The sequence below is a fragment of the Gymnodraco acuticeps genome, unplaced genomic scaffold, assembly GCF_902827175.1.
Source record: "Gymnodraco acuticeps unplaced genomic scaffold, fGymAcu1.1, whole genome shotgun sequence".
Classification (NCBI taxonomy): domain Eukaryota; kingdom Metazoa; phylum Chordata; class Actinopteri; order Perciformes; family Bathydraconidae; genus Gymnodraco; species Gymnodraco acuticeps.
Window position 1 is genome coordinate 490,556 of NW_022992319.1, and position 18,384 is coordinate 508,939.

The 18,384-nt window shown below is 41.0% G+C and overlaps 1 protein-coding gene across 3 annotated transcripts; it reads left to right on the top strand.

The window, feature by feature from the left end:
* Window positions 1–96: 96 nt before the first annotated feature.
* LOC117541268 (AN1-type zinc finger protein 3-like) lies at window positions 97–18,153 on the top strand. 3 transcript variants are annotated; one of them, XM_034208449.1, is made up of 7 exons: window positions 97–630; window positions 5,754–5,822; window positions 7,508–7,548; window positions 11,529–11,729; window positions 11,973–12,038; window positions 12,848–13,027; window positions 15,757–18,153. In XM_034208449.1, exons 3-7 carry the CDS (start codon window positions 7,521–7,523, stop codon window positions 15,909–15,911), a joined length of 630 nt encoding a protein of 209 aa, XP_034064340.1. In that variant the 5' UTR covers window positions 97–630; window positions 5,754–5,822; window positions 7,508–7,520; the 3' UTR covers window positions 15,912–18,153. The 3 variants fall into 3 exon arrangements, with proteins under 3 accessions (XP_034064340.1, XP_034064339.1, XP_034064338.1); XM_034208448.1 differs by having other exon boundaries at window positions 5,757–5,822; XM_034208447.1 differs by lacking the exon at window positions 5,754–5,822 and having other exon boundaries at window positions 98–630.
* The last annotated feature ends 231 nt before the right edge of the window (window positions 18,154–18,384 follow it).

Consider the following 18,384-nt stretch of genomic DNA (forward strand, 5'->3'; position numbering starts at 1 on the left):
ATGCCAGGTATTTTTGCACAGTTTTTCCTCTCGTTGGGCAATATTGACATTTCTAGTTTGATGGACGCGTTTCCGGCCCACCATACTTCGTAGCAGCGACGTGTAAAATAGGGGTGGTGATTGACAGTTAAAAGAGGAAGGCCTGCCTCAATGCATGTATCTTTTATTTTCTCGTACCTTTAGAGGTATTTAACTCCACCACAAGTGGGTTTCATCTACATTTATGGACATTTTGTGGGATTTATACGCTTTTTAGTGTCGAGTAAAACCACGACACCCCTCTTTTCTTCCCCCGGTCGAAACGCCCAAACGTCCAGCTGATTGCTTCAATTATTCCAGTTTAAACTGAGCCGTTTTGTTTGACTTAACGGATGGTTTTTGTCGCCAAAAGGGGCCGAGTTCGCCACCTTTTTTCATCCTAATTGTGGATTTAAAACAAGAAACAGGACTTATTTAAATGTTTCTCTAACTTGGGCCGTTTTCTTTCTCCTCACTGAAGAAGAACCAGGCCTCATCCCCCAGCCTCGCGTTTCCATATCGGCTTTTTTTTTTGTTGGAAGTCATGGGAGACACAAGTGAACGAAGCAAACCGGCGACTCTTCCTCCCCGGTGTCCCTGTGGCTTTTGGGGGTAAGATTTCTAACCAAATACAAAGACGATGTAATCCTCTTTCTTTGCTTTTAAAGGTAAATCCGGATGAAATACGCTCAACGGGTTCAACTAGTCCCATTGTTGTTGTTCTGTTGTACAGGCCGAGGGTGGGGGGTTGGGAAGTTAGCTTATAAATACATCTCCTATCTTAAAAACTAGCTATATGTCTAATTGTTTTTAAGTTTATAACCCCACTTTATCATTTGAAACACCGTATGTGTATTTTAATCGTCTTAAATCGTGTTTTAAAGGCGCTTTGTAAAGCAGGAGATGACGTCACGTAGATACAGCATGATTTATTGCCAGCAGGTTCCTTTAAAAACCTGCCCTGTTTTCTTGAATCACATCGAAGAAAAGCACACTTTGAACCATTAACAAGCCCCTCTGGTTAAATCCTCTGACATAGCAGTGGTTATAAACCTCTTTAAGGATTATTTGACAGCCCTTTTACATTGTCAAACAGTGGATGTGTGTTGCATACCGGATGTGATTCAATGATGTCTGATGTGTTACCCCATAGGAAAAATTGCTTCATATAACCTTTGTTTATTTTTAAAAACCTAACGTGACTTCTCCATTTTATAAGTGTCTGTTGTAACATTGCCTAGCAGCAGCACATAAGATACTGTTACTGTCATGTCATGCTAACCACCACTAACCCCTGTAATACTTCCATTATACTAACATGGGTGATTCTATTGTGGAAAACTACTTCTATACTGTGAAATGCCAGCAGTGAGACAATAGCCCCTTGTTTAGAGGTATTATCTTTACAGTACATTGTCATATGACTTGTCATTTTGTTACCTCCCTTAAGCCCCACCTCTCCCTCCCCTCCCCTCCCCTCACCCCCATTTGCCTTGTGGTGCCCAGTAAGCAAACTGGAACCAGCAACCCACCTGTCAATTGTTAGGTGACACAAATGGCAGCAATGTGTGTTTTACAGCCCTGCTCCTCTGTTCAGAATGACACACACACACACACACATACATACATACATACACACACACGCATACATACATACGTCAGTCAAGTCAAAGTCAACTTGATTGTCAATCTTTCAGTTTGTATGTACAGACAGAGATCGAAATACCGTTTACCACAATCCCGAATACAATTATATGTATAAAAATATGTATGTCCTATATATATATATATACATACATACATACATACACACACAATCAACAGACACATTTATACATATATGCACACATCAAGATAAAAGCACCACAATTAATATATTTAAAAAATAACAGTCACTTCAATATCTTTGGGAATGTAAATTAGTGCAAGATTGACTATAGCAGTGTAAAAAGTACATGCGTACACACACACACACACACACACACACACGTCACTGAAACTCAAGGCCTCTTAAAGAGCTGCTTGAATATGGTTATCTTCAGCTTTTTTAAGGGTTTAACATTCAGTATGGAGAGCTTTAAAAGCATGGATGATGTGTAACCCATGGTGGAAGATGTTTTCAGATCTACGGTAAAAAAATAGTGACATATGTCCAATTACAAGTTTCATGAATCCAAGGTGATATTTGCTTTTCTTACTGGCGGTTCAGAAACTCAAGATATTACTTGTATAACGATATAAAACAGAATAACGTTGTAAATCCTGCATTGGAAATATTTCAAGTCAAATCAGCTGAATGTAGTAGAAGCATTAAATGTTAAAGTACCCCTCCAAATAAATCATCATTACAAGCGCTTTGTTGTAGTGTTAGTAGACCAGGTAGAGCATTATCAGAGACTAAAACTGTGAAGATCATTGGTTGCTGGGGCACGGCAGTATATTTGATATCAACATGAATTGATCACCATATTGGCCCATATTTCTGCCCTTCTATTGGTTCCTCTCGGCTAATATCGAGCAGTATGTGAGAAATACTGAAAATACATGCAGTCTGTATTCAGTCCTTTTTGTAGCGTTGAAGGTTAAAGGCCTACTTGTATCTGTGTTTGTTCCTTCCACTCTGCATGCTGCTATCTGATGAACTAGAGGTGTTTTAAGCAGCGCTTCTGTTGGTATCCAAATATTCTCATCTAGTCGTACCTGTACTGCAGGATGGAGTGGGGGTCTGTCTTCTGTAAAGTGCGTACATTTTGTATAATTATAGGTACACAAGGGGTCTCTTTTCTTTGGTCCTCTTATGTGGAACAATTCATGCACTTTTTAGCCGCACGTTATGTGGATATTGAGAAGTCTACCTTCTAAATATTAGTTTGTGTTAGGGTTATTAACATCTCTCTCTTTGGACACGACACATGGAAACAATTGGGTTTTGAGTTTCCTGAAAAACTCTCCTAAGAATAAATCACTTTGTTTTCTAGGAGATCCTTATTGAAAACAAAAAGAATACTCTACTCAATAAATGGATTCTTTAAATAAGGTTAATGTCTGATGTTGGTTGTATTTTAGCCACATTTTACAACATGATTTGATGCTCGAAATCAATAGAAAGAAACACAAAGACTCTCATGCAACAAATCCAGAAAATGATCCCAAGTTGTACGTGAATGTTTAGAAGCAAAAGAGAAGGGTTTAACAGGATTAAACATTTGGAAATCTGGCACATAAATAAGTAGGGCTGCTCGATTATGGCAAAAATCATAATCTCGATTATTTGGGTCAATAATTGATATCACGATTATTAAAAACGATTATCCATTTACTTTGAAAACATCAATTTATTGGAGAAAACAAATTTGAACGGTATGTTTTTAACAGTTGATTACCCTGAACTTTAACTCGTTTTATTTTGATTACATTGTTTTCGTAATCGTTGCAAGCCATAATCGTAATTGCGATTAAAATACGATTAATTGAGCAGCCCTATCAATAAGTAATTCTGAGCTGTGGCACACATCAGGAACTCATCGATTTCGTGTGTGTGTGTGTGTGTGTCCACTGATGGTGTTTATCCTGTTCATTGTATTACTAAATAGTAGGAACCTCTTAAAAGGTATCATTAATCAGTACACTTAAAGTATATTGTCCCGAGGTGTGACACCTTTGGAGTCTAGCTGACATCGTTGTAAATCCTAACCTCATTAGCATACCACCTGTATAAGGAGAGGGGTAGAAATCTACAGATTCTTCTTTTAAAGATTCAAATGCTTTATTGACTTAATAGCTCTGGGGTAGTTTTGACTAAGGAAATCTAAAGCCCTCGGCTCCTCCAACGAGTGCTAAATGGAAATACAATAGTGCAAGTAAATAAGTAAACCATACACATGTAATTAGAATAAGATGAAATACATATCAAAGACATTGTTCACGAGTGCTGATATCATCGGTTTGGATTGCTCGAGATTGCCTTTTTTTATTTGATAGTTTAAACGTTTCAAAGCTTCACAAAGTTATCGTCCTTCATGCTTTTTATTGGCCAGGAATGAAACCAATGTCCCACTTTTATAAGGCGCTCTGGTACAGTCTAAACGTCCAGGAAAAAAAATCTTCTATCTTCCCGAAGTCTCATTTTCGGTTTCTGTTGACCTTGTGTCAGAGAGTTTGTGGATGAGGCCGTGCTCAGCATTGTTCCAGTGGATTGGATTATAGTTGGTCTGCCTCATGGTGGTGGACAGAAAGCCAAAAGTCTGTGTCTTAAGTGTATACTTACTGATTGGGATCACTACCAAAGTCCACTTGTTACTTTGCCCGAGGCCCATTCCTCTAGCAGGAATGCAGTGATAGGCGGTGAGATCTCTTGTAGACGTTCAGGTGTCTCTAGCCGGGGAACAGGCCTCTCTTCCTCGACCTCAGTGCAGGTTTGGATCCTGGATCTGTAGGAACAATGATGTGAAGAACCTCCAGAGCCTGTGCATCATTGACAGCTCTCCTAGCTGACAGAAATGGCTGCATTGTGGAGGGAATGAACATTAAAGAGAGCTCCAGAAGGGGAGAAGAAAGACATGACGGAGAGTAGGAACAGGTACAACAACAAGATAAGAAAACAAGGAGAAAGAAGGGTCTATATCAGGGGGGTCAAACTCAATGTAATCGCGGACCACATCAGCATTATGGCTGCACTCAAAGGGCCGGTTGTAACTTTAAGACTATATATAAATATATATATAATATATATAAAATAATGTATTATATTACATTATTGCCTCTCCATTGGATTATTATTAGATAGGCTAATAACTTCATAATTAACTACGTCTGAAAGCAGAAGTCTTGGGCAAATAATTGCAAGTCTCTTCAGTGAGCATATCACAAAATGATTTTAAAAGAAAAGCCAAATTCTGGAAAAAAAATCTAAATCAAAAAACAGAAGTGACATTTAAAAAAAAAAAGTCTCATTTGAGATGCATTGTGGGACATGTAGTTTATGGGCAACGTGCTTCTGTAAATCATCATGTAACCATATAGTAAACATATTATATTCTTTGCAAGCTCTTGTGGAGCCACAGAAAATGAAGTCACGGGCCGGATTTGGCCCCCGGGCCTTGAGTTTGACACCCCTGCTCTATATGCTCAAAAATCCGAGTTGAGGACTAAAACCAACCGAGGTTTGCCAGTTTGTAGAACTGCCCATCGTCTTTGTGATTTGAAAGTGCGTTACATGAACTTTTTAAAGGAATATTTCACCTTCGAAATTATCATATTTATATCAATTACTCACTCCATGAATACCTTAAATTCACGAAGTAAACTTATTTGCTACCCCATGCCTCTACAGAGAACAAATAATCCTAATGCAGGATGAAGATTGATGAGTTGAGTAGCAGCAAAGCTACATCAAACTAGAGTCTAAAGTTTGAGTTGTGAAAATTGGGTTTTGTACAAGTTACTTAAGAATAAAATATTTCTATTTAAATGAGAAGTACATTTTAAGGATATGCAGGAAAAGGATCAAATGTCTATGAACATAAACATTTAAGTAAAGGAAAAAAAGATATTGTACAAAATAAAACTACAATCAATATGTAAAAATGTGTATAATACACAGAACATATTACAGTAAGCTTAGATCTTAGTATTCTGGTAATAAAGTGTGTAACTCAATGCTGTCCCTGTGGTTCTCTGCCGCAGTAAAATCGCGGCTGAAAGTTTAAAAAACCCCTCTTGTCTTTGTTGGAAAGTAGGCTGGCTCACTGCAGCCACGACCGAAACAGGTGACTGACACAGAGGCTTTTGCAGGACCGAACTCTGTAAGTGAAACCTGCATCCCTTACACCCCCTGCCCCCCCCCCCCCCCCCCCCCCCCAAAATCCTCCAGGCTGCTGGCTTTCCAGTACAGTGTAGCCAAAAAGCAAAAGTACGGTGGCCTCTTTAGGACATGCCAAACTCGACTTGTGAGGCTCAGCTCGTTGACTTTCTTTCATCAGACTAAGATGCACATCCCCCTCCACATGTCAGTTGTACTTTGAGCTTAGCATGCTATGGAGACAGTTCTGGAGTAATTGATTGGATTCAAGCCTATCAATTTATCTATATGCATTGTTTGCATATTCAAATGTATTGTTAAAACGTCATATGGGCAGGATAGCTGGTGGCGGTTTGAGCTAAACTCACTAATCGTGACTGTATATCTTAATGTTTGACTCTTCGCTTGACTGAAGAAAGATCCAGTAATCGATGCAAATGTAAACAAGACATGGGTGCGTTTCACTTCGGTTAAATGGATTCCTTGCGTCCCTCACTTGCGTTGTTTCCCTGCATCTAGTCCCTCCCACCAAGGAAGCATGGAGAGATGCAAGGAAACCACGAGAAGCAGGGAAATGAGTTTTAAGAGCAATGGGACGTCGTTTCCTCCGGAGCGTCACGTTTGTGATGACGCCGCACAGCTGATCGTCTGACAGCAGCCAGATCAGTGCATGCGCAGCATCGTCCAATCAGTGAGCGATACACAGTAAGGGGGCGGGGCGAGTGTCTGAGGATTTCACCGGAGGATGGTCTCGTAGTTCCTCGATCCTCGGTCCTCCGGCACAAATAAGGCCACTGGGACGGTACTCGAGATGGCGCAGACAAATCAACTTCCGGTGAGACCGAGCCCGAGGAGCGAGGAAATGGAAAATAAGTGAAACGCACCCCTGGCTTTAGTTTTCCAGAAATGTGTCTCCATGCTTACATGAAACTAAATCGAGTTCTAGCTGATTGATTCGATTTAGGCCTATCAATTTATTTCAAGCATTGTTTGCATATTCAAATGTCATGGGTGTTAAAATGTCATTGAGTCAGGGTACCTGGTGTCGGTTTGAGCTAAGCCCACTAATCGTGACTGTATAGCTTAATGTTCCCTTATTTGACTGCAGAAAGATCCAATTCTCCATGAAAATATGTAACTGGAAATGGCCTGAAATGTGTCTCCATGCTTGCAGGAAACTAGTAGTGTTGAACTAATCAGTGTATTTACAGAAAATTAGTCAATAACAATGGTACAACTGTTCAATTATCTAAATACTAACCATGCTCCTTCTGTAAGTCTCTATAACGCCAATTTCTTCCCAATCCTCTGTGATTTCCTGTCCTGAGTGATTATGAAAGATGTTCAGGATGTGATATAATTGTCATTTGAGGTGTTGGGAACAGTGTTTGTTACGGATCCAGAACCACATGTCAGTCTTCCACACATTTATGTTTAGCCACACTGCGTAAATGTGACGCAGGTATTGTTGGAAGGGGAAACTAAATTCTTTATTACCATAACCATGTGTTTCATTTCTGTACAGTCTTGTGTAATCATCTCTTTTGTCCTTGATGCCGTGGTGTTGTCTTCAAATTAAACACATTTCACTTTTAGGTGTGCATCACATGGAGTAATAAGTACAGACTCAGTGCGGGTGGATGTCTGAGGAAGTTATTGACATTAATGTCTTTTTTTCTGCATCTTCAGGTCCAGTGAAACCATGAACCTCTGCTCCAAATGTTTTGATGGTAAGTATTTATTTAATGACTTAATACTGTCTTTGGAAATGTTCTCCCATCCCTTGTTCACCGGCAGATGAATGGTTTTCAAACAAGAAACTTGCTCGACTTAAAGCCAATGACATTTTTCTACTGGCTTTTGGATAATTGCAGAAAAAAATCTAAATGTTTATGATACTTACACGTTTTGTTCAGCTGGATAATCTCCACATATTCACACCACTTTATGACACATGACTTCACGTCACCACCGCTAAGCTAAAGGAGGCTAATGTTGGGTTATAAAGGAACTACAGCACGGTCACATGACTTCACGTCACCACCGCTAAGCTAAAGGCGGCTAATGTTGGGTTATAAAGGAACTACAGCATGGTCACATGACTTCACGTCACCACCGCTAAGCTAAAGGTGGCTAATGTTGAGCTATAGAGGAACTACAGCACGGTCACATGACTTCACCTCACCACCGCTAAGCTAAAGGTGGCTAATGTTGGGCTATAAAGGAACTACAGCACGGTCACATGACTTCACGTCACCACCGCTAAGCTAAAGGTGGCTAATGTTGGGCTATAAAGGAACTACAGCACGGTCACATGACTTCACGTCACCACCGCTAAGCTAAAGGAGACTAATGTTGGGCTATAAAGGAACTACAGCAAGGTCACATGACTTCACGTCACCACCGCTAAGCTAAATGTGGCTAATGTTGGGCTATAAAGGAATTACAGCACGGTCACATGACTTCACGTCACCACCGCTAAGCTAAAGGAGGCTAATGTTGGGTTATAAAGGAACTACAGCACGGTCACATGACTTCACGTCACCACCGCTAAGCTAAAGGCGGCTAATGTTGGGTTATAAAGGAACTACAGCATGGTCACATGACTTCACGTCACCACCGCTAAGCTAAAGGAGGCTAATATTGGGCTATAAAGGAACTACAGCACGGTCACATGACTTCACGTCACCACCGCTAAGCTAAAGGTGGCTAATGTTGAGCTATAGAGGAACTACAGCACGGTCACATGACTTCACCTCACCACCGCTAAGCTAAAGGTGGCTAATGTTGGGCTATAAAGGAACTACAGCACGGTCACATGACTTCACGTCACCACCGCTAAGCTAAAGGTGGCTAATGTTGGGCTATAAAGGAACTACAGCACGGTCACATGACTTCACGTCACCACCGCTAAGCTAAAGGAGACTAATGTTGGGCTATAAAGGAACTACAGCAAGGTCACATGACTTCACGTCACCACCGCTAAGCTAAATGTGGCTAATGTTGGGCTATAAAGGAATTACAGCACGGTTACATGACTTCACGTCACCACCGCTAAGCTAAAGGCGGCTAATGTTGTGCTATAAAGGAACTACAGCAAGGTCACATGACTTCACGTCACCGCCGCTAAGCTAAAGGCGGCTAATGTTGGGCTATAAAGGAACTACAGCACGGTCACATGACTTCACGTCACCACCGCTAAGCTAAAGGTGGCTAATGTTGGGCTATAAAGGAACTACAGCACGGTCACATGACTTCACGTCACCGCCGCTAAGCTAAAGGCGGCTAATGTTAGGCTATAAAGGAACTACATTACGGTCACATGACTTCACGTCACCACCGCTAAGCTAAAGGAGGCTAAGATTGGGCTATAAAGGAACTACAGCACGGTCACATGACTTCACGTCACCACCGCTAAGCTAAAGGTGGCTAATGTTGAGCTATAGAGGAACTACAGCACGGTCACATGACTTCACCTCACCACCGCTAAGCTAAAGGTGGCTAATGTTGAGCTATAAAGGAACTACAGCACGGTCACATGACTTCACGTCACCACCGCTAAGCTAAAGGAGGCTAATATTGGGCTATAAAGGAACTACAGCACGCTCACATGACTTCACGTCACCACCGCTAAGCTAAAGGTGGCTAATGTTGAGCTATAGAGGAACTACAGCACGGTTACATGACTTCACCTCACCACCGCTAAGCTAAATGTGGCTAATGTTGGGCTATAAAGGAACTACAGCACGGTCACATGACTTCACCTCACCACCGCTAAGCTAAAGGAGGCTAATGTTGGGCTATAAAGGAACTACAGCACGGTCACATGACTTCACGTCACCACCGCTAAGCTAAAGGTGGCTAATGTTGAGCTATAAAGGAACTACAGCACGGTCACATGACACATGAACAAAAATAAATCTCTTAATCTTATTTATCTTATTATCCTTATTTTTGGAATCTAACCAAAAACTCTAAATGCTAACTCATGTCAGTGTTTCGGACTTATTCCTGCACGTCTCTATTTGAGGCCTGTAAGCTATTTAGAGTTAGCTACGTAGATGATTCTGCATCACGTGAAATGTACACTTCTTCTCGACTACAGAGTTACTTAATGCAGGCCTTTGAGAACAACATATTGCTACCAGAAGAGGACATTGATATTCTCCCCCCTGCTGCCACTGTCTTACTGTCAGCTGGTTATGTGTCACATCCAAACAGCAGAACAAGTTCCACATGCGTTTGTTTTGTTGAGTTTCTTCTTGGCATGCGGAGCTGTTCTCTGTTACAGCAGAGACTCAGAGAGCAGGAGCTTCAGGCTAGGTGTACCAGCTGATACCGTGAGGAATGCTAAGAAGGCATTCTTGGAAAATGGAAAGAGACGTCTCACTCCAAAATGATGCATCCACCATTTACAGGAAAACATTCAAGTTGAGAGGAAGAAAGGATTTCATTTAAGGCTAAGTTTGTTACCGCTTATTATTACACGACCACACACTAAATAACCAAGAACTTGACTTACAAATATGAGTTTATTGACTTAAAACTGATCGTATTGCTTCGCTAAGAACAACGTCCCAACGACTAGAACTGCGATTTAAAAACAACAACATTTAAAATGAAGGCAGCACTGATCAAGGTTTTCTATAACTCAGCAAGTTTGTTTAGTTTCTTTTCCACTAATATGTCCTTAAACACTGCCAGAGCCCATACTGTGTTCCTGTCTGTCTTCTTCTGCTGTTCCCGCTAGTGTTTACTTCCTGTCTGTCTTCTTCTGTTGATTTTCTTTGACATTAAACGCTCCGTCTTTTAACCTCTTTCCTTCTCTCCCTTGATCCTCCTTAGCAACAGTCATAATTTTGCCTAGCAGCGGTGTGTTATCGAGTATTAACAACCTCTGAATGTCCACATGGACCAATGAGAATCAAGTATTCAACTAAGCCGAGAAAATAATATATCACAATATTTCTGATATCCATATTGAGAACATTTTGTAGGTTTAAACCCTGCAGCCCTATTGTGGAGAGCAGTCATATTTTTAAGGGCAGAATCAAAAAACGCCCAATTTAAACTTTGACAATGTCAGGCTATGCATAAAGTTTTCTCAATGACATCTTCGTCTGTGGCTATGGCAACCGGCGAGGACAGTAGACACCTTAGGGCTCTGAGTCTGGGAGGCGGCAGCGATGCTCAGAATAGACTCGAAACACAAGAGTGATGGAGAGCAGAAGTGGGTTAGTCCACATGAGGAGAAGAAAAAATATCTGCTGACCTCCCTGCGGGGAAAAGAGGAGACGATGACCTCATGGATCGATAGCGTCTGACATTATCATCAGGGAGGACACATCCTCAAGAGAGAGGACACATCTTTCTCTTACGTCCTCTTCTTGCTGGATGCATCTTTATTAAGCACACATACATCTTGTTGAGGTTGTGTGGCTGTATTTAAATGACCACACAAGCCACAATAAATACACACAAGTTACCCAAAAGGTCCAGGTTATACAGCAAGTTTCTGTGTGGTCTCTATTCTCTCTTTTATATCAAATCGAGCTTTATTTGTATAACCCAATATCACACCTCAGTGGACTTTACAGATTGAAAACAAACCACAACATTTCCCTCTCTGTATCTGTCTGTCATCCCGTCGTATCTTGGATATTTCCTCCTCCTACTTACTAACTAGCGTACCTTCTGTCTTTGCCCCCAGACATCGAGAAGAAGCCGGGGGAGGACTGCGACTCTAAGCCCCTCCAAAGCTCCGTCAGCAGCCAATCGGCAGTCTTCAGTAGCGAGACGAGCAGCAGCAGCAGCCAATCACAATCACTGTCGTCGCTTTCGTTGCCGCCCTGCAGCTCCGAGCAGCCGTCGGCCGAAGAGCCCTCGCACTCGTTTAGCAGCTCGAGGGAAGGTGAGATGGGACAATTGACTTTTTTATGATACTGTCAAAAACCAGCCTATTATTTATTTAAAAATTGTGCAGTCTATATTCAGTCTATATTCAGTCTATATTCAGTCTATATTCAGTCTATATTCAGTCTATATTCAGTCTATATTCAGTCTATATTCAGTCTATATTCAGTCTATATTCAGTCAGGTGGGGCGCTTTAACTACTTTTTTATTTCTCACACTTGTCATGTTTTCCCTCTGCAGGCATGTCGTCCACAGAAACCGCCCACGGCACGCTGCTCACGCCCACAAAACGTCCTCGGGAATCAGGTACGCCCTCTTCCTCCTGCTCTCTTAACCCGTCCTACAGAGCTGGGAAGTAGTGGAGTACAAATACTTTGTTACTGTACTTAAGTACATGTTTCTGGTATCAGTACTTTACTCCACTACTTATTACTTTGACTTCTTACATGTTGAACACAAATACCTGTACTTTCTACTTCTTACATGTTGAACTCAAATACCTGTACTTTCTACTTCTTACATGTTGAACACAAATACCTGTACTTTCTACTTCTTACATGTTGAACTCAAATACCTGTACTTTCTACTTCTTACATGTTGAACTCAAATACCTGTACTTTCTACTTCTCACATTTCCCAAACAGCTGGTTCCTTTAGTCTGAATGTGTGTTTGATGCGTGATCATTATTCTTTAGAGTCATTGCGTGCCTATTGATTTGAACACGATCCGTGTATCCATCATTTCCTGGTCTTCTCTAAAGAAGAGGGACCAATGGAAACGTTGTCATGTTGCCGTTGTTCAGCATGGAAACATTCATTAGTTAACAATGACATTATTGTTCTATTAATATAAAGGGAGGTCAGGTACTCTTTAAAGCAGCTGCTAGTTATGGGTACTTTTTACTGAAGTACATTTCAAAGTTCTTTACTTTGACTTGAGTAAAGAAGTTTAGTCAGTACTTCTACTTTTACCAGAGTATTTTTAAACTACTTTTACTCAAGTAGAAGTATCTGTACTTCTACTTGAGTAAAGGATGTGTGTACTTTTGACATCTCTGCCGCCCTACGATGGCCGCCATATATTAATGTTGCTGTTTTTTGTTTGTGTTCCTCAGCGTCGGGCTCTGAGAGCGAGGCGACGCCGGAGAAGCGGCCCCGTGCGGAGGAGAAAGATGGAGGAGGAGGAGGAGGAGAGGAGGCCCGCGGGACGCCCAAGCAGAAGAACCGCCGACGCTGCTACCGCTGCCAAACCAAACTAGAGCTGGTGCAGCAGGAACTGGGATCCTGTCGCTGCGGTCAGTACCAACACGCTGCAAAGCTCTGCGTTAATACTGACATTCACTGTCGATAGGCGCTTTCACACCAAGTACTTTTCCCAGGAATAGTCCCCGGAACTATCTAGTAGATCGCGTTCACACCGGAATAAGTCCCTGAGGGAACCGCTGACGTCACTTCTTCTTCTGCTTTGGGTTTACTGGTAGGCCGCAAACAACTTCACGGCGTATACTGCCACCCGAAGTCCCGAGGCCCCCCGGACTTCGGGTGGCAGTAAATCGCCAACCGAAGCCCCGAGTAAATCGCCAGAACGCCGACACCTCCTCATCTCCACCGCTCCCACGTTCTATTTTGTGTTGCCATAAGTTAGTCTCTCTCCGTTGGTGCGCTGGGCTAATGCTAATAATGCTAATAATGCTAATGCGAGGAAATAAAATGGCGGCTTCACAAAAACTTTATTTTTTTTACGGGGCGTGGTTGCAATCCGCCCAGCCAATCAGAAATTGGAACCTTTTTATCCCCAGGAAAGTCCCTGCTCTCTAGCAGGGACTAAAAAGGGCTGAAAAGGTTCCCGAAAAAACGCAACATCCCAGGAACTATCGGAACTATTTCTGGGAAAAGTACTCCGGTTTGAAAGCGCCTATTAATTAGGGATGCCAGTGATTATTCGATTATTCGATTATTCGTTACAGTCTCCATAATCGAATATTATTTTTAAAAATCGATTTTATTTATATATTTTTTTATTATTATTTATGTTTTTTATTTATTTTTCTGGCTTAGTTTCAACCAAAATATAGACTAATGCTAATAATAGTAATAGTATTAACAATTGTAAATGGCCATTGGTCACACCACCAGTTTGTTTTACTGTAAACTTGGAGGAAGCCTGCGTGCAGAGCAGACTGCTGCTGCAGCACGCTACACACCGCCCCCGCCCCCACCCCCACCCTCCCTCACACGTTTGACTAAAGATGAACAAAGCGGCAGGTAAAAGAGTTCCTCCTCGTGGAACAATAGGCTAATTATTAAATGTATTTCAATGCTGCTAGTATTAATACAGGCTACATGATGGTGGTTTATTTTTTGTTATTGTCTAAAGTGCCTGCCATTGCCTTTATTTGGTCGATTATTAGATTATTATTCGCCAGGGCTGCCGAATAATCGATTTTGATCATGGTCAGTTTCTGGCAACCCTACTATTAATATCCACGACTACCCGAACAAAGTTGGCTAAGATACTTGTTTTTGTTTGACATGAAAAACCGACGCTACATAAACCATTAGATGAAAACAGTATGCCAGCCTTCAGCTTTATTCTGACATTGAGATAATTAGTGTTTGATTCAAGGCATAGGCGTAAAACCCAAGTGTTACAAATCCAGATTTGACATAGTGTTTATCTCGTTTAATTGTTCCTGCTTGTTTCAATCACTGGAATCTAAAGTTATACAGATAACACACCAAGTGTATTTTTTAAAACAACCTTTCAGTGTTACTTTATCGTTTGAAATGAAACTACGAAAGTCGTTACAAACCTCTAGATAAGCTCTTAAACCCAGATGTATTTTATTATATGTGCTATTAGTATTTTAAATAATTGATGTCATGATTTGCACTGTGACTCAAACAAAGTGCTGACATCAAACTGTACAATTACATTAAATCAAGTATCATGATTATATTTACACATTACTAAGATGTACATGTTTCAGGGTTCTTACGGTCATTAACAACCTGGAAAAGTCATGGAAATTCAAAATGCTAATTCCAGGCCCTGGAAAAGTTATGGAAAACAATATTTTTCTCAAAGTTTTGGAAAAGTCATGGAAATGTAACTAAAGTTGCATCAAATATAATTTATATTTTATCTAATCACTGAAATAGTAATACTATAACGATAATAAATACTGTATCGTAGAGAAACGTAAAATGGCATTTAACTGAAGAGGTGTTTTGCTGGTGAGAGATTTTAGTTGCTTATCCTGTAGAACAGTGCTTCTCAAAGTGTGGTCCGTGAGCGCCCCCTAGTGGTCCGTGAGTATATTGGTAAAATTCCACATTTGACATGAATAAATACATTTAAGTTTTCCGCACTCTCGCGGGAATATCTCCGCAATGGAGCGAGGTTAAGTTTCACTTTCGATTGCATGATATAGCCCAGCGCAACACCTTCCTCACACATGCTGCCACTTGTTTGTACCATTTTCAGGCGATTTGTAATCTGTTCTAGAAAAACGATGTGCTTTTGGATATGTGTGGAGTTAGGTGGTCCGCGAGTGTTTTTTTTATTGGTTAAGTGTCCTTGGTATGAAAAGGTTTGAGAAACACTGCTGTAGAAGCTAGTAAGCCTACTATTTGATTTGTTTTAGATGGGCACAACATGTTTCATATGCAGACCTTATTTTCCTGTAATAAACCATTTTCAGTCGTACCGCTGAGAAAGAGTAATTTTTTTGGTCATGGAAAATCATTGGTGAAAAAGTGTATGAACCCTGATGTATACCATCCATATACTATACACACGCAGTCTAACAATATTTATATATTTTTGTTTTGGTGCTTTCACAATGAACTAGTAAAGCAGTACAAATCAGATGGAGAAGACTTAAGAGGCTTGTTTTCATACATTTTTGTGATGCTTTTTCGGTAAAACCATTTTTTACATTTTCCCCAATACAAAACGACACATATATTTGGGTCACTTCTTTCCTCACTAACTCTTCCTCCTCCTCGTCTTCCTCCCCAGGCTATGTGTTCTGTATGCTGCACCGCCTGCCCGAGCAGCACGACTGTCTGTTCGACCATCTGGGCCGCGGGCGAGAGGAGGCCGTGCTCAAGATGGTGAAGCTGGACCGCAAGGTGGGGCGATCGTGCCAACGCATCGGAGAGGAGTGCTCCTAACAACCAGCCGCCATGAAGAGGAGGAGGAGGAGGAGGGGAGGAGGCGCTTAGGAAGAGAGGATGAGGAGGAGGAGGAGGAAGAGGACAAATGGAGATCAGGGTGGGAGATGGAAGAGGAAGAATAAGGGAGCAGGAGGTTGTAACATCTTGTGTGTGAACTCGGTATTCTGTTATGGTCCTGGTTTCCGGCGAGGAGTGTGTTTTGGACTCCTTTCTGGGAGGAAAATAGGGGTGCGTTCCAAATGTTCACACACACAGCCTGAACAGATCCGGTTACATTATGCACGCCTCACCACCGTTTCCTCCTTTTCATTTTTTTCCCCAGGACAGGAAGATACGGAAAGTTGTAGCTGGATTTTTAATTGTTTTGGTCGCGGTGGAACTCTATCCCACGATTACTCCTCAGATCGTTATAAAAAAGGGGGTCGGAGGATCAAACCCCGCCTTCCTCCTCCTCTTCCTCCTCCTCCTCCTCCTCCTCCTCTTACTCCTTTCTTCCACCAACATTACGGTCCATGCGCAGCGCCACTAACTGCTGGTGCATGGTGCCGGCGACAGTGTGTGTGAGTGTGTGTGTTAAAGTGACGCAGTCCAAGGAGGCTGTCATGGTTTGATTTTTTTTTTTTTCCCCGCTCTGTTTTTACTGACGTCGTGGAGGACGATACAGCCGGCCCCTGCCTCTGCTCACATGGATTGTCGATAAATAATAATAATAATAAGAAGAAGAAGAAGAACCACACTAATGGACAAGGATGAATCCTCGGTGGAGCAGATCTTCCTCCCCTTCCTTTTTCTTTTCGGAGTAGTACTGTTGTTTTGCATAACGGGGAATCGGCTGAATTTTTTTGTATTAAAAACGAAGAGTTCTTCTCCAAGACGCCACGTGTTCATTTAGGAAAACGACGTTCACCCCGAGTGTCTCTGGGGTTGGAGACGATCAGTTAAAGAGAGCTAAATCGAATGCATGAATCGCCCCTGAAATTGTTCTCTAATTTATTTCTTGTTTTGTCATTTAATTTTTAGGGGGGAAATGATCCTTAAAAAAAATGTTATAATTTCCTTTTTAACTTTATTTCATAATCCCTCCCAGAGGTGTCATTTCTGCTCGTGAGCGCTCACCAAATGGAGTTTAAATCAGTGATGTCATATTGATACGCTTTTGTTTTAGGCTAATGAAATTAACCCAAAGCCGGTTAAATGGGAGATGTTTTACACTTAAAGTTAAAACAAAGAGTTTGACTCTTAAATCTCCACTTAAGTAACAGAATCAACAATTTTTTTGGTTCTTTTCAGTTACGTTTTCCTATTGATTAATGAACCTTATTCAGGTCTAAAATGAACCGTTACAGCAGCAGGTTGTTTATCTGACATCACAGATTCAAACCAGTAATGATGCCTAAAGTAAATTCTTATATTGATTGGTTTTCCCTTTGTTCATTCATATTTGACCACTGTGTTCCCGCTCTTCAGTCTGAGTGTTGGACTTTGTGCTGTGCATATTGTTCACTTTCACGCCTTAGGGGTTTTCCACTTAAATCAACGTTTTGTTTGTTCGTAACTGAACTTGTTTCCTTCTTCAAATGTTCATCTATAGTTTGGCATTTAGCGCACATTGTAGATGCATTTAAACGCAGGTACGGAATATCCTTAAATGCAAGTTGACGTTGCATTGTGTACTTTAGGTTTCTCAAGGCGGTAGATGTCCTTGAATGCATCCTTTTTTGATTTTGCAAATTAACTTAAGGAAAAGTTGATTTCAGGTGGAAAGCCCTTAACCCAGACACCACTTAACTTAACTATGCTAATCCTCATGCACACTTTATTGTTCCGCCTCACCTTTTGTCCCATGAGAACGCAGCGAGAGATAAAGGGAGACCGGAGAAATGTCGCGGCTCGTTCTTATTTTGATATTGTTTTGACGGCTAATGAGAAATGGAATATCTTTCTTTACCTTTTTTAGAGACAAATTATTTAACCTTATATCAGTTTGAGTTACTTACACCCTAGCATAGAGTGGCATATTTAGTTAAATGTATAAAAAAAAGACCATAATTCTGTCCTATTTTCTCCTTTTTAATTTTATCGTGTTCCATTTTCTGCTAAGGAAAATAAACTGGATTAGAGCATGTGATGTGTGTGTGTGTGTGTGTGTGTGTGCGCGCGTGAGTGTGTGAGAGTTAATCTGTGTTTCTTTTCTCCATATTGCCATTTGTTTGACGAAATAAACCATAAGCAGAATATCCATCAGAGTTCATTATTAATATCTTTAAATGTAAAGTTTTTCCTGCAATAATTTTGTTAGAGTTGATTGCATTTTGATAATAAAACATAATATATATGTTAATTTGTATGTTATCTACTGTATAGGCCTGTGGTGAAGTAGAAAACAGGATTACATATCACTTTACTGGCTGAAAGGATTTGCATGTAAAACGCAGCTGATTGGCTTAACGAACATTATCCTGCTTATTAC

Coding starts and splice junctions, on each gene's coding strand:
- LOC117541268 (XM_034208447.1), top strand. CDS start 563: ATGGGAGACACAAGTGAACGAAGCAAACCGGCGACTCTTCCTCCCCGG. Junction 7,549..11,528: donor CTGCTCCAAATGTTTTGATG/GTAAGTATTTAT, acceptor CTTTGCCCCCAG/ACATCGAGAAGAAGCCGGGG. Junction 11,730..11,972: donor GTTTAGCAGCTCGAGGGAAG/GTGAGATGGGAC, acceptor TTCCCTCTGCAG/GCATGTCGTCCACAGAAACC.